We start from the raw sequence: 15,973 nt of genomic DNA, 5'->3' as shown, positions 1-15,973 counted from the left end.
GAATTTTTATTTTTAATGTCTTTTTTATTTTTCAGCTTAATAATATTCCAAGTTAGCACTATTCATCAAACAAACCTATTGGTAACATTGGTTTATTTTACATTGTAAAACAAGAAGTGTAAATCATATAAACCACTGGTCAAATGTGGAAACAAGGAACTGCAGAGGCTGGTTTACGAAAAAAAGACACAAATTGCTGGAGTATCTTAGCGGGTGAAGCAGCATCTCTGGAGAAGAGAGAACATGCTAGAGTAACTCAGTGGGTCAGGTAGCATATAGTGTCTATCTTCGGTGTAAACCAGAATCTGCAGTTCCTTCCTACACACACAGCGTCTCTGGAGAACATGAATAGGTGACGTTTCGGGTCCCGACCCAAAATGTCACCGATCAATGTTCTCCAGAGATGCTGCCTGACTTGCCGAGTTAAGGAAGTGGTCAGATCTCCACCGATACTTCAGCTACATGGTAGCCATTGAGACCACTTCAACCGCACGTTATTTATTGGAAGTCATGCGGAGAGGACATTACTTTGTAGATTTTTGATTTTGTTCTTTTTTTAATTAACTTGAAATTCAACTAGTGTGAATGAATGAGTTGCGCAGTCTCGCTCAAAATAAAACTAGGAAGCAAGGCCAGTGAAAAGGAAGATATCATAGCTGCTGTTGGTAGGTTTACTGAATGTACTGAATGTGATCTGTTTACCTGTGTGTTTTTACTTTAACTTTAGTCTGGTTAACCACAATCCAAGGTAGCTCGAGATAATATTTTAGTTTGGATTGCTTTATTGTGCTTCCTATCAACACCTGATCCTTCAGAGGAGTGCATCAACACTGTATATTATTTATTATACTTCATAAGGGTGGCTACACATTCATAATTTTTATTTTGTAAATATATGTTGAACCAAGCTTGAGGTATAAAGACTTAAATGTAAATATTTCATGTATTTGTACTAATTATAATCCATTTGCTGTATAGCATAGACGTGTAAAAGAGATATCTAATTCTGTGTAGGGTAAGCTGCAGCTCCGACATGTTTAGTGAATGAAGTAACAATAAAACTACAACCAGAGCATATCGAAGATAAAATTGCCTTTTTATTTACACTTCATCCATGTATAATGTCGGGAGTAGCCATCCGAAGAATTCTTCAAGCAATAATTTTGGGTGTCACAGTGGCGCACTATTTTTGGCTTGTAAATAGTAACTTATGATATCCCCTTCAACAAGGGAGATGGAGGAATTATTTGGGCGGCATATCTGGTGGAGCTGTTGCCTCACAGCGCCAGAGAGCCGGGTTCGATCCTGATCTCGGGTGCTGTCTGTACAGAGTTTGGACGTTCTCCCCGTGACCGCGTGGGTTTTCTCCAGGTCCTCACCGGCGGTTTCCTTCCACACTCCAAAGACGTACAGCTTTGTAGGTTAATTGGCTTCTGTAAATTTTCCCTAGTGTGTAGGATAGAACTAATGCACTGGTGATCGTTGGTCAGCATGGGCCAAAGGGCCTGTTTCGATATTGTATCTCTAAAGCTAAACTAAACATTCAAAGTGGCACAGCTGGGAAAGTGTCTGCCTCAGCACCCGAAACCCGGGCGCAATCCTGACCTCGGGCACGGTCTGGTGTAGAGTTTGTACGTTCCCCCTGTGACAGCGTAGGTTTTCTCCAGGTGCTCTAGTTTCCTCCCCTATCCCAATTTGTAGGTTAATTGGCCTCTGTAAATCCCCCCCCGTGTGCTGGGAGTGCATGCAAAAGTAGGATAACATAGAACTAGTGTGAATGGGTGATTGATGGTCTGCATGGACTTGGTGGGCTGAAGGGCCTGTTTCCATGCTGTATATTTCAATCAATTCATTATTTTAATTGATAAAAGACACTGCGTTTATTTAGTGCCGGGGATTTCCCTGCATACTGTACTGCGTACACATTTTTACAGTAAGGGAAGTATTCTTGAGAAACATTAGGAAAAGAATCTTTCTTCTCTCGAGAACCATTAGCAAGAGCCAACAAGCTGAGATACAGCACAAAGAATCGTGTGGGTGGGAGTGAAGTCCTGAGGCTCAACCTCCACAAAATGCTGACCGTTCATTTCCTCCTCCACAGATCTGCTCAACGTGCTGAGTTTCTCCAGCGGGTTGTTCTTTGATTAGGGTTTTCATGTGGGTTAGAAAATAGACGCTAGGACAATGTGAGAACTCGCTGCTCTTCCAAATCTGATCAAGATGAGAAAATGACTTTCAACGTGTAGGAAGGAACTGCAGATGCTGGTTTACACCGAAGATAGACACAAAACATTGGAGTAACTCAACGCGTCAGGGATGGGTGACATTTCAGGTTGAGACTCTTCCTCAGATTATTTGAGTCTGAAGAAGGGTCTCAACCCGAAACGTCACCTATTCCTTTTCTCCAGGGTTGCTGTCTGACGGGCTGAGTTACTCCAACATAAAACGAGCACCATTTGCACTGTTCTACAGAAGTATCATGATGGTTGAATAATCCCCAGCCCAAACTTAACATAAAGAAACACAAATTCAAATCTACCGAAGATAGACACAAAATACTGGACAGCAGGACAGGCAGCGTCTCTGGAGAGAAGGACTGGGTGATGTTTCGGGTCAAGACCCTTCTTCGGACTGTGACAGCCAGGGTATTTTTGCTGGCCCAGCCTGTGCCTGGACTCTTACAAAATTTCAAAGTGTTCTAACATAATTAAATTATCTACACTTCCCCACCCAGCTCGGACCTGCCCCGCAATGAGTGGGTCGTCCTGAACCCGCTCCGTACAGGGGTCGAAGGTACACAAAATTGCTGGGGAAACTCAGCGGGTGCAGCAGCATCTTTGGAGCGAAGGAAATAGGCGACGTTTCGGGCCGAAACCCTTCTTCAGACCCGGTTCAACGCCAACATGCATCACTGCGTTCATCAGCAGCCTGCGTGTGTGGAGCAGACCAGCAAACAGCGCAGCAGCACGTCATTTTCAACTGCGCTGTCCTCCGCCCCCCTGGTGGAGGGGTAGACCTCACGGCCCTCGACAACAGCACATTGAACCAAAGATTATAGAGGGGCTATAGGATCTTTGCATTGAACTGGCGTCAGCGCCTGGAGGCCGTTACATAACCTGCTGCCTCCAACGCAAGAAGAATATCTATACTGCCGAGTCTTAGCAAATCACCTTGGATTCTAAATGTTCGCCACAGCAACGTGTCAGTAACAAAAATGTATTTTAAAGATCTGATCAAATCCTAATTTAGTTCAGAGATACAGTGTAGAAACAGGCCCTTCGGCCCATGGAGTCCGGACCGACCAGCGATCCCCACACATTAACACTATCATACACATACTTGGGGCAATTTACACCTATACCAAGCCTATTAACCTACAATCCTGTATGTCTTTGGAGATTTTAAATTAGTTGTATTCACTAGAATATAGTAAGCACTGGGCCCATATACATTAGCACACGTGCAGAAAGGAATTGCAGATGCTGGTATATACTGAAGATAGACACAAACTGCTGGGTCAGCAGGTCAGGCAGCAACTCTGGATAAAAAGGTTAGGTGATGTTTCGGGTTTGGACCATTCTTCGGACTGAAAGTAGGAGGGAACTGGAGATAGGAAAAGGCCAGAACAAAGCAGGGTCAGCAACAGATGACCAAGGAAGGATGGAGCCCATAATGACCCATGGTTGGCTGGGGAAGAGGTGATAATGAAGTGATACAAGGATGCGAACAGTGGAACTCGTAAGTGACTAGGGTGGGGGAGGGGAGGGAATGCAGGGGTTATTTGAAATCAGAGAAAGCAACTTTCATATCTGTAGGTTTTAGCTGCCCAAGCAAAATATGAAGTGCTGTTCCTTCAATTTGCATGTGGCCTCACTCTGACAGTGGAGGAGGCCCGGGACAGAAAGGTCAGTGCGGGAAGGGGAGTTAAAATGCTTGGCAACCGGGAGATCACGTAGGCGAAGGGCCTGAGCGTAACTGAATAGAAGTGTATTATGACACAGAAGGAAGCATTGGCCCATTGGATCCATACAACTCGTTGCCAAGCAATCCCTTCAGTCCCATCCAATCCTCATCTTAATCTCCTGCAATGAGAGCTGTCTCACATGGCCACCATCGTCTCTTTGTTGAGGTTTCTTTGCCGCTTAACCTACAATTAAGAATAATTTACAGTAGCCAAGTAACCTATCAGTATGCCTTTTAGATTTAAAAAGAAATCTGAGCATCCATGGAGTATGGTGTGTGCACATAATGCACGCACACGCACACACAATGCACGCGCACACACACAATGCACGCGCACACACACAATGCACGCGCACACACACAATGCACGCGCACACGCTCACACAATGCACGCACACACAATGCACGCGCACACATACAATGCACGCACACACGCACACAATGCACGCGCACACACACACAATGCACGCGCACACACACAATGCACACACACACACACGATGCACACGCTCACACACACAATGCACGCGCAAACACACACGCACACACAGCATATGAGGGCAGAATTGAATGCAGCTCCATGGGGCTGTGAGGCTGCAGCACTACCCGTTGCACCACTGGATATAGATTAGCAATACAACATGGAAACAAGCCCTTTGGCCCACCGAGTCCACGCTGCCCATGGATCACCCATTCACACTGTTTCTATGTTACAATTTTAAAGAGGCCAATTAAACTACAAACCCACATGTCTTTGGGATGTGGGAGGAATCTGGAGCATCTGGAGGAAACCCACGGGGAAATATGCAAACTCCACACGGACCACACCAGAGGTCAGGAATGAAACCCACATCTCTGGTGCTGTGCGGCAACGGATCTACCTGCTGCGCCACTGAGCTGCCCAAATAATCTCTCCCCCCCCCCCCCCCCCCCCCCTTCTCCCTTATTGAGGGGGATATGATAAGCCAGCACTCAATGCTCCTCTACACTGAGCGTTGAGGTGCTCATGAGAAGCAACATTTAATTATTATAGTATACATATTTGCAGTCCTCTTCCAAAGGTGAAATTTGAGAGGGGGAAAAAAAGAAGAAACTGAAAATCTGAAATAAAAATAGAATGCTGGAAAAACTCAACAGGTCAAACAGCATCTGTGGAAAGTGAAACAGTGTTCACGTTTTCACTTCCCAGTTCTGATGATGACTTAATTTCTGCAAATGCTACCAAAAGTCAAAGTCAATTTTATTTGTCATATGCACACGAAGGTGCAGTGAAATGAATTTGCCAGCAGCGATACATTTAAAAAGAACACACAATACACAATAAGATTTAACACAAACATCCACCACAGCATTTTTCAGCCAGTCCTCCTCCTTTGTTCACCCGTGGTCGGAGCCATAAACCATCCATAGTAGTTTAGTTTATTGTCACTTTGTGATAATGTTGTCACTGAGGTACAGTGAAAAGTACAGTGTTAATGTTGTTACAGTGAAAAGTTATTGTGTGCTAACCAGTCAGAGGAAAGACAATACATGCTTACATAGAGCCATTCACAGTGTACAGATACATGATAATGGAATAATGCAAGGTAAAGCCAGTAAAGTCTGATCTCTCGACAGACTGCTCTCGAGTTATGGTAGGATGATTTGGTTGTCTGATAACAGTTGGGAAGAAACTGTCTCTGAATTTGAAGGTGTGTGTTTTCACACTTCTATACCTTTTGCCTGATGGGAGAGGGGAGAAGAGGGAGTGGCCAGGATGCGACTCGTCCTTGATTATGTTGCTGGCATTGCCGAGGCAGCATGAGGTATAAATGGAATCAATGGAAGGGAGTGTGTAAGAAACAACTGCAGATGCGGTTTAAACCAAAGATAGACACAAAAAGCTGGAGTAACTCAGCGGGACAGGCAGCATCTCTGGAGAAAAGGAATGGGTGATGTTTCGGGTCGAGACCCTTCTTCAGACTGGTTAGGGATAAGGAGAACGCCTTCGCTCAGCCCGCTTGAACCAACCTGATCTCCTGTTTGCTGGACACTTTAATTCTCCTTCCCATTCCTGCACAGACCTTTCTGTCCTCAGTCTCCTCCATTGTCAATGAGGCTAAATGCAACTTGGAGGAACAGCATCTCATATTTCGCTTGGGCAGCTTACAGCCCAGTGGTATGAATATTGATTTCTCTCACTTCAGGGAGCCCCTGCATTCCCTCTCTCTCTGTTCCTCCCCCACCAAGTCACACCAGCTTCTCGTTTTCACCCAACAACAGCTTACAATGGCCTGTTTCCTTCATCATCGTTACTTCTTTAATTCATTGTTCTTTATCTCTCCACATCACCGTCTATATCTCTCGTTTCCCTTATCCCTAACCAGCCTGAAGAAGGGTCTCGACCCGAAATGTCACCCATTCCTCATCTCCTGAGATGCTGCCTGTCCCACTGAGTTACTCCAGCTTTTTGTGTTTATCAATGGAAGGGAGGTTGGTTTGTGTGACGGTCTGGGCTGCGTCCACAATTTGCTGCAATCTCTTGCGGTCTTGGATGAAGCTGTTCCCAAACCAAGCTGTGATGCATCACTATAAAATGCTTCCTATGGAGCATCTATAGAGGTTGGTGAGAGTTGTTGGGGACTTGCCAAACTTCCTAAGCCTTGTAAGGAAGTAGAGGTGTTGGTGTGCTTCATTGGTTGTTGCTTCAATATGGGTGGTCCAGGAGTAATTGGTGATATTGACTCCTTGTAATTTGAAGTTTTCAGCTATCTCTACTTCGGTGCCATCAATGCAAAGTGGGGTATGTGTACCGCTTTGCTTCCTGAAGTCTATCACTGTCTTGCTGACATTGAGAGAAAGGTTGTCGTCTCGACACCAGGACACGAGGCTCTCAATCTCCTTCTCATCATTGTACTCCGTCTCATCATTATGAAATTAAATGCCTTTATTTGTCGTTGTAACAACGAAATTGTTGTTACCACTCCATTGGTGCATAATATACAAACATAAAAACACGGGACACAATTTAAAAACAATGTTAAAAACTAGGTATTAAAATAAGCATCAGCACTGTACATGGTGATAGTAAACATTCAAGGTGGGTAGCAGCATGGAAGAGTGCAGCATGAATAATCTTTGTGTTTTTTCACGTTGAGTGTAAAGATTGCTTTGGGGAAGAAACTTTCTCTGAGTCTGGAGGTGCGTGTTTTGGCTGACCTGTAACGCCTGCCAGAGGGCAGCATTTCAAAAAGGTGGTGTGTGTGGAGTATTTGATGATTTTAGTGGCTCTGCTGAGGTAGCGCAAGGTGGCAATATCCTCCAGAGAGGGCAGTGGGCAGCCGGTGATTCTCTCTGCTGTTTTTCTCACTCTCTGAAGCGCTTTCTTATCTGCAGCAGAGCAGCCTGCATACCACACTGACATGCAATATGTCAGTAGACTCTCAATGCTCGCCCGGTAGAAGGCCACCAGTAGCTTCTTCTTGGTGTTGTGCCTCCTGAGCATTCTCAGGAAGTGAAGTCTCTGTTGTGCTCTTTTGACGGTTGCAGTGGTGTTGGCCGACCAGGAGAGATCCTCGGATATTTCCTAGGAATTTGAAAGTCTGCACCCTTTCCACACATGCCCCATTTGACATCTGGCCCACAATGGAGGTATCTATAAGCTACAGGTAAGGGAAAAAAGTTCAAGTTAAGTTTATTATTATATGCACAAGTACAATGAGGTACAGATTCTTTGCTGCCCTCTATAAAAATCCACCAAGCAAATCTATGCAGGTGAAGATACAACAGACTGCAGATGATGGAATCTTGAGCAAAATACAAAGTGCTGGAGGAACTCAGCAAGTCAGACATCATCTGAGGACCCTTTTTAAAATTAGGTCCGATGGGTCTAGTCTGAAGTAGGATCCTGACCCAAAGTGTCATCTTGGTCCATTCCCACTCCAGATGCTGCCTAACCCGCTGCATCCGCTCATCATTCTGTATTTAAATCAGTTCTGGTGTTGAATAAAGAAAACTTGCCTTTCCATCACTATCCAAATTCTCAATGAATCATTGAGTAAAGACTCTTCAGCCCATTGTGTCGAAGCCGACTATCAGTCGCCCATCCACATTAATCCCATACACCAACGCTTGGCCTGTAGCTTTCTAAACCTTAGCAGTTCAGATGTACCTCTGCATGCCGCTTAAATGTTGTGTGAGTATCGGCCTTCATCATCCAGTGTGTTCCAGACGCCAACCACCCTTTGGTTGAAGAAAGTCTTCCTCAAATCCCTTCTGAACATCTTAGATGCCCTTTCGATTTGACACCACCATTTTCAGAAAAAGATTCCTGTTATCTCCCTTGTCTATATCTCGTAAATCCTGTGAATGGAATCATCGATTTAAACCTCTAAAATCGTTAAGTGCGGTCATTACAGGTAAGAAGTTCCGGAAGGTTAATTTTGCAACAGATTAATATTTCCCTAGAAACGTAGGCCGTGCTTCTTTGCTTAGCTATTTTCACTGGGTGGAGCATGCTAAATAATAAGCGAGTTCAGTATTCCAAAAAACACAAGGAATCATGGGATTTGTCAAAGGACACCGGCCCGGAGCAGTGGCGGCCCAGGCTTACAGCCAGCGCAGAGAAGAAGCGCTAACTCTACTGCTCCAGGCTGGTGTCCCGTCAGTCCAGGGCTGTCGGTTAACCCAGCGGGACAGGCAGAATTGAGCTGGTGCTAGCACTTCTTCTCCGCGCTGGCTGTAAGCCTGGGCCGCCACTGCTCTGGGCCGATGTCCCGTCAGTCCAGGGTCACCCCGGGTATCTCCGGTCGTCCCCGGACAGGGATGGGAGACTCAGGAGGGGACGGGGATGGTCCAGTAGCGATTCAACAGCGCTTGCAGCCCCGGGTTCGATCCTGAATACAGATGAAACGCAGGGCTGTATACATGCAGCAGCACAGCTGCCCAGAATGTTTATCGCGAGTGACCTTTGACCTGGGCATGCGCAGTCGGAATACCGAACTTGTTTATCGTGCAAAGGTTCTGTGAGGGAGGATCACTGTTTAAGGTCCTTCCGCTACTGGACATTGAGGACCGAGTCTGGTGAGGGCACCTCTCAAACAAGGGAAGGGATATCACCCCTGTTGGCCACGTGAGAGGCAAGGGTGTTTTGTTTAAAGATAGGTGTGAATACTACTGAGTGTGAATCTACTGAATGCACAGACACAGATAATGTATGAAGAGTTTTTGTTTTATATTTATTTTTATTCTGAATAAAATTTATTTTTGAGATTGAAAATTGGGCTGAAAAACCTAAGGTGACCCTCCAGTGCAGCACTTCCAGAGATGTGGCGGAAGGAACTGCAGATGCTGGTTTACACCGAATTCTGGAGTAATTCAGCTTGACAGGCAGCATCTCTGGAGAAGGAATGGGTGACGTTTCGGGACGAGACCCTTTTCAGACGTCACTTGTTTAAGAAGGAACTGCAGATGCTGGAAAATCGAAGGTAGACAAAAATGCTGGAGAAACTCAGCGGGTGCAGCAGCATCTATGGAGCGAAGGAAACCCCGAAGAAGGGTTTCGACCCGAAACGTTGCCTATTTCCTTCGCTACATAGATGCTGCCTCACCCGCTGAGTTTCTCCAGCATTTGTGTCTACATTCAGACGTCACCTATTCGTTTGCTCCAGAGATATCGTCTGAGTTGCTTCAACTTTTTGTGTCTAAAGCAGCATCTGCAGTTCCTTCCGGGCTCCTCTATAATCTTTGTTCCTGGCCAAAGTGTTAAGTCATGTTGACTTGCAGGAAATTGATTCAGCCTCGCTCAGCTGACCTCATTGGTTGAGCTCGGGCTATCCGTCCGAAGCAATGGAGCAGAGATGGAGTCGATGGGCGGCCCCTAATCCAGGCCTCGGAGGGTCTCCCCTGCACCGCCAGAGCCGGCCCCTCTCCGCTCAGGCACCTCTTTCATTGCCCCTCGCCGGCCGCCCCAAAGATCCGCTCGATGATGTCTGGAGGGGACCATGTATGTCTGGGCTGCGACCACCAATCGATGCGTTCCCGCGCGGCCGGGACTGATACACGGCGCGGCCAATCACAGAGCGCCGCTGCGTGGAACGCGGTGTAACAATGCGGCGCTGGCCAATGGGAGACGGAGGGTGAAGTGATACAAGCCGGGTGATCCTTTGGGTGAAACTACACGGGCGGCACAAGACGACATCTCCATCATGGCTCAGTGAGTTTTAACCCCGCCGCATACACACACACACCAGCGCCACACACACCACATACACACACACACACTCACCATCACTCACCATCACCCCCCCCCCCCCACCCCCCACCCCCCACACACACAGACCATCACACACACCACCGCCGCCACAACACTGCACTCAGACTGCCCCTCATGTTCACTGTGTGAATGCCTCCACGGTTAACTTTCAACCACACCAATGTCCGATCAACTATTGATCCAGAAACAAAGAACTGCAGATGCTGGTTTATACCAAAGATATTTTTTAAAGGGGTTAGGAAGGAACTGCAGATGTTGGTTTAAACCGAAGATATACACAAAATGCTGATACACGGCGCGGCCAATCACAGGGCGTCGCTGCGTGGATCGCGGTGTAACAATGCGGCGCTGGCCAATGGGAGGCGGAGGGTGAAGTGATACAAGCCGGGTGATCTTTGGGTGAAACATACACGGGCGGCACAAGGGGACATCGCCACCATGGCTCAGTGAGTTTCAACCCCGCCACATACACACACACCATCACACCATCACACACACACACACACACACACACACACACACACACACACACACACACACACACACACACACACACACACACACACACACACACACACACACACACACACACACCACTGCCAGACACACACACACACACACACCATCACCACACACACCAACACGCACACCATCACACACACACACACAAACACCATCACACACACACACACACACAAACACCATCACACACACACACACACACACACACACACACACACCACCGCCACAACACTGCACTCCGACTGCCCCTCATGTTCACTGTGTGAATGCTTCCTCGGTTAACTTTCAGCCACAACAATGTCAGATCAACTATTGATCCAGAAACAAAGAACTGCAGATGCTGGTTTATATCAAAGATTTAAAAAAAGGGTTAGGAAGGAACTGCAGATGCTGGTTTAAACTGAAGATATACACAAAATGCTGGAGTAATTCAGCGGAACAGGCGGAGAGATGGAATGGGTGATGTTTCGTGTCGAGACCCTTCTTCAGACGGTCCCGATCAGAAACGTCACCCATTCCTTCTCTCCAGAGATGCTGCCTGACCTGTTGAGTTACTCCAGCACGTTGTGTGCCTATCTCCACTATTGAAATATTTGAGAACGCGATGCCGAGTAACTGGACCTGAATCTTACTGAAAGTTACTTTCTGGTACTGTTCCGTGATATTTACTGTGTGATTGCTGCCTTGTTCGACTGCCCCCATTATTCCCTTCGATCATCAAAGAACTGTGCATTTCTGTAGCGCGTAGCAAGATGTCTCAAAGTAGCGATGGTGCGATGTAACCAGTGACGTCATGAAGACCAGGAAATTTCCTTTCAGTGGTGTTGGATGATCAATATTGGCCAGGACTCTGCATATAACTCTTCTGTTTAAGAAGGAACTGCAGATGCTGGAAAATCGAAGGTAGACAAAAGTGCTGGAGAAACTCGGAGGGTGCAGCAGCATCTATGGAGCGAAGGAAATAGGCAACGTTGCGGGCCGAAACTCTTCCGCTTCTCTTAGGAATGGTACTTGTGGAGTATTTACGCTTCCACTGTATTCGTTGTAGCGCTTGGAGTGTTTTGCCTAGCTTTCACTGTGTGAGGTTTTGGGGAGGTCTTTAATCCATAGCCTATTGAATAGTGTAAGTGAATAGGGAATTAAAGGTAACAAAGTGCTGGAGTAACTCAGCGGATCAGGCCGCATCTCTGTTGAATGTGGATAGGTGATATTTTTTTCTTCTTGGTTTCTTGGTCCTCCAAAATATTCCAAATGGAATTTAAACTGGAGGTGGTGAAGGGAGGGCTTAAGCCAGAAAGGGTTATTGGGTAGAAAGAGCTACTTTAAATTTAGTTGCATCTGGTTGGGTAACTATAGTTGGGTGGAGATTATTCCATGCTTTAATTGTGCGGGGGAAGAATGAATTGCTGTACACATCTGTCTTTGTAGCTGGGATCACAAATTGGATCGAATGCCCTCGTCTGCTCCTAATTGGTTTGGGTTTGGTGTAGGTCTTGTAGTCTATGTCGATCTGAACATTTAACATTTTGTAAAAACAGATCAAACAGTGAGCTTCACGTCTGTCTTGGAGAGGGTTCCACCCCAGAGAATTCAGAAGTTTGGTGACACTCGCTTCTCTCTCATAGGTGTTAGTGACAAATCGAGCTGCCTGTCTTTGGACACGTTCGATGGAAGAAATGTTTTTATTTGTGTATGGGTCCCATGCTGCAACTGCGTAGTGCAAATGAGGTCTAACGAGGGTGAAGTATAGCTTCTCCTTGACAGAAGTTGAACAATGATGAAAGTTGCGCCTCAGAAAGTTTAGGACACCTGTTGCTTTCACTGTTGCATGATGAGTCTGACCATTCCAACGCAGATCATTCTGCAATTTGATGCCAAGATACTTGGTTTGTTTGGATTCTTCAAGGTGGCACCAAGTATATTGTAAGATTTTGCCTGGATTCCTCTTTCTGGTGACACGCATAGTTTCACATTTGGAAGGGTTGAACTGCATGCCCCATTGTTGTGACCACTTAACCATAGTATCGAGATCCTTTTGGAGAGCATCTTCATCATCAGCTGACTTAATTGGAAGGTTTCACCTATCTTCTTCCCCACTTAAGTGAGTTTCTTTTCTTCACTCGCTCACAGCACAGAAACAGGCCCTACTGCCCAACTTATCCCTGCCGACCAGAATGCCCCATCTATGCTAGTCCCATTTACCTGCATTTCCCTGTAAGCCTTTCCTATCCACGTACCTGTCCCCCAATATCTTTTAAATGTGACAGTACCTGCCTCAACCACCTCCTCCGGCAGCTGTCTCCACATACCATTCACCACAATGCTAGAAAAACACAGAGATTTGGAGCCAAAATTGACATCCAATGTACAATATAGTCTTAAAACTGTAGTTAAAAGAGTTATTTTTAATTTAAAAGAGCCAGAGTAACCTATATTAGTCAAGCCTCATCTGCCTGATTGGCTTCTGTGCATGTGTCTTTGAGTGAGGAGTGGAGCGAGATGGCTGCTTGGGTGTCAGGTTAAAACCTGACACCACCATGGACATTCTGAACCCTACCCAAGCCCAAATATTTATCATGTTTTCTCGTCACTTCACTTCATTTTCCCCTCATCACTTCAAGTATAACAAGATCTGATCCACTATTGAACTGAGGAGGCAATGCCAAATAATTGCACCTGAAGCTTGCTGAAAGTCACTTTCTTAATTAGCAAACAATACAATACAATTCAATTTATTGTCATTTGGACCCCTTGAGGTCCAAACGAAATGTCGTTTCTGCAGCCATACATTACAAACAAATAGACCCAAGACACAACATAATTTACATAAACATCCATCACATTGCTGTGATAGAAGGCCAAAAAAACTTCTCTCTCCACTGCACTCTCCCCCCCGATGTCAGAGTCAAAGTCAAAGCCCCCGGCGGGCGATGGCGATTGTTCCGCGCCCATTAAAGCCACGCCGGGTGATGCAAGGCCGCACACCGGGTTCTTGATGTTAGAGCCCCCGGCGTGCGCTCGCAGTCCCGCGGCCATTCCAAGCCGTGCGGGGCGGTGCTGTAAGGCCCCGCTCCAGGCGCTCCTCAACCCCGCAACTCGGGCGGGAGAAGTCGCCGTTGCGGGAGCCCTGAAAAGCGGTCTCCCTCCAGGGACCCGCGGGCTCCCGGTGTCACTGTCCGCCAGACCCGCAGTTGCAGCCTCCGAATCTCCGGGGGTCGGGTCGCAGCAGCGTCCACCACAGCTCCACCCGTTCTGGACTCGGCCAGCTCCGCGACAGTGAGGTGAGTAGTCGGCACCACAGCCCCCGGTCTTCCTGTTGGAGGCCGCTCCTCGTTGCAGCCCCAACGACAACGGAGACCCGACAAAGAAAAGGTCGGGTCTCCCGTGCAGGGAGAGATTTAAAAGTTACCCCCTCCCCCCCACACCACCCCCACCCCCCCACACACATACCCCAACAAAAAATAACAAAAACTACATAAAAACAAAGACATAAAATAATAAAAACGCAGACGGACTGCAGAGGTCGCTGCTGACGAAAGTCGCGCCGCCCAACTCAGCAAATCATCCTGTATTGGGTCGGTGTGGCCTGACCTGTCGACCTTTAAATTGTGACATAATGTTTTATCAGCCTCTATACCTGGCCCAACCTGCACTCGGCTCTTATCAAGCTCGTCAATGCTGGGAAACAAAGATGCAGAAAACAACTGCAGATGTTGGTTTGTACCAAAGATAGACACAAAGTGCTGGAGGAACTAAAGTGCTGTTTGGGGAACTTTTGTAACTTTGTCGGCAACAGAAACATGGGGCTATTTGTGTTCTGCCTGGGTGAGGTCAGCTGTATGATGTTACCAGGTTGAGGTAAAACAAAGCATTTCACTGTACCCAGGTACATGTGACAATAATGTATCATTGAATAACTCAGCAAATCAGGCAACATCTCTGGAAAAAGGATAAAAGATGTTTCAGGTCAGGACCCTTCTGCAGTCTGTATTGCTTGTTTGTATTAAGACTGTTTTAAATCTGAAGAAAGGTCCCGACCGAAAAAGCCACCTATCCTTATTCTCCTGAGATGCTGCCTGACCTGCTGAGTTACTCCAGCATTGTGTCTATCTCAAGTCAAAACTTCTCTGATTCAAAGCACAAGCTGATTTTGAAGAAAACATATGTAATTCTACCCTCAGATGTATTTTTCATAAGGAGTAAATCCTCCCCATAAACTAAGATCCAGTGACAGCCCTAACTTTTAATGGATTAAACCACAACTTTGAAAGGCGTTTGGCCATTAGCTAGACAGAGAGTATTGCAATAAAGGAAGCAGATGTGATGGTGGGGGTGCAGAAATGGGAGGCCATCAATCATAGGCATTGAGTCGTAGTCAAGAGTGTTTTATTGTCATATGTACTGACACAGAGCAATGATATTCTTATTTGCAGCAGCATAACAGGTTTGTAAAACAGTACGCAGTAGATATATAATAAACATTGAAAAAAAGCTCAATTTAAAAAAAATCCAAAATGGTGCAAAAATACAAAGCAAAGCCAGAAGTCCCTAGTGTTATCACGACACTTTAGTTTAGACTCGTACAGCATGGAAACAGGCCCTTCGGCCCAACTCATTCTTGCTGATCAAGGTGCCATGTTTGCCCACGTTTGGTCCATATGCCTGTACACCTCTCCTATCTGTGTAGCTGTCCAAGTGTGTTTTAAATGGATAATATTTGGATTACTATCCCCTGCACAGTCCTTTTGAGTCCTTTTACATTTTTGGCTGTGCAGTACACTGGAAGGCTGATATTTCCTCATTGCACAGGTGGGTTGGTATCAGGAAGTTCCACCATGAGTTATTGTGAACATCTATTGCTCCACTTCACAAGAATCCTGCTGGGAGTGTCTGTCCTGTTTTGCAATACCACAGTTAAGATTTTTGCAGCAAGTATTGAATTAAGAATCGTGTCACACTGCCAAGGGGAAGTTGTGCAAGAAGAGAACTATCAGCATTGATATTTGTAATTGCTATCAAACTAAACTTGCTGTGGGGATGATACAATGCAGATTTCACAATGCCTAACCTGGTGCTGAGTTAAAATAACCTTTTGCAATCGCAGCATTGATCCCTTTCTTTAATGGAGATGACTTTGCTTTTCCGCAAATGTTTTTACAATGACTTTTCTCCTGTACCTGATATTACTCTTATAGGCCTCCTTGTACTTTACTTCTGTCAATCTGCCTCAGGGAG

General features: G+C 46.1%; 1 protein-coding gene across 2 annotated transcripts in view; it reads left to right on the top strand.

Moving 5' to 3' along the window:
* The first annotated feature begins 10,016 nt into the window (after window positions 1–10,016).
* Window positions 10,017–15,973, top strand: part of pgd (phosphogluconate dehydrogenase) — a 31,696-nt gene continuing 25,739 nt past the window's right edge. The window contains exon 1 of one of the 2 annotated variants that reach the window (XM_033048550.1): window positions 10,017–10,156. In XM_033048550.1, coding sequence (XP_032904441.1) covers window positions 10,149–10,156 — 8 coding nt within the window. In that variant the 5' untranslated portion in view covers window positions 10,017–10,148. Of the gene's footprint in view, window positions 10,157–10,538; window positions 10,663–15,973 lie in introns of those variants that run through there. The other variant, XM_033048551.1, reaches the window with a different exon arrangement.

This window comes from Amblyraja radiata, chromosome 31 (assembly GCF_010909765.2).
Source record: "Amblyraja radiata isolate CabotCenter1 chromosome 31, sAmbRad1.1.pri, whole genome shotgun sequence".
Lineage (NCBI taxonomy): Eukaryota > Metazoa > Chordata > Chondrichthyes > Rajiformes > Rajidae > Amblyraja > Amblyraja radiata.
Note: the sequence above shows the minus strand (reverse complement) of the source record. Positions and strands in the feature narration are given on the sequence as shown.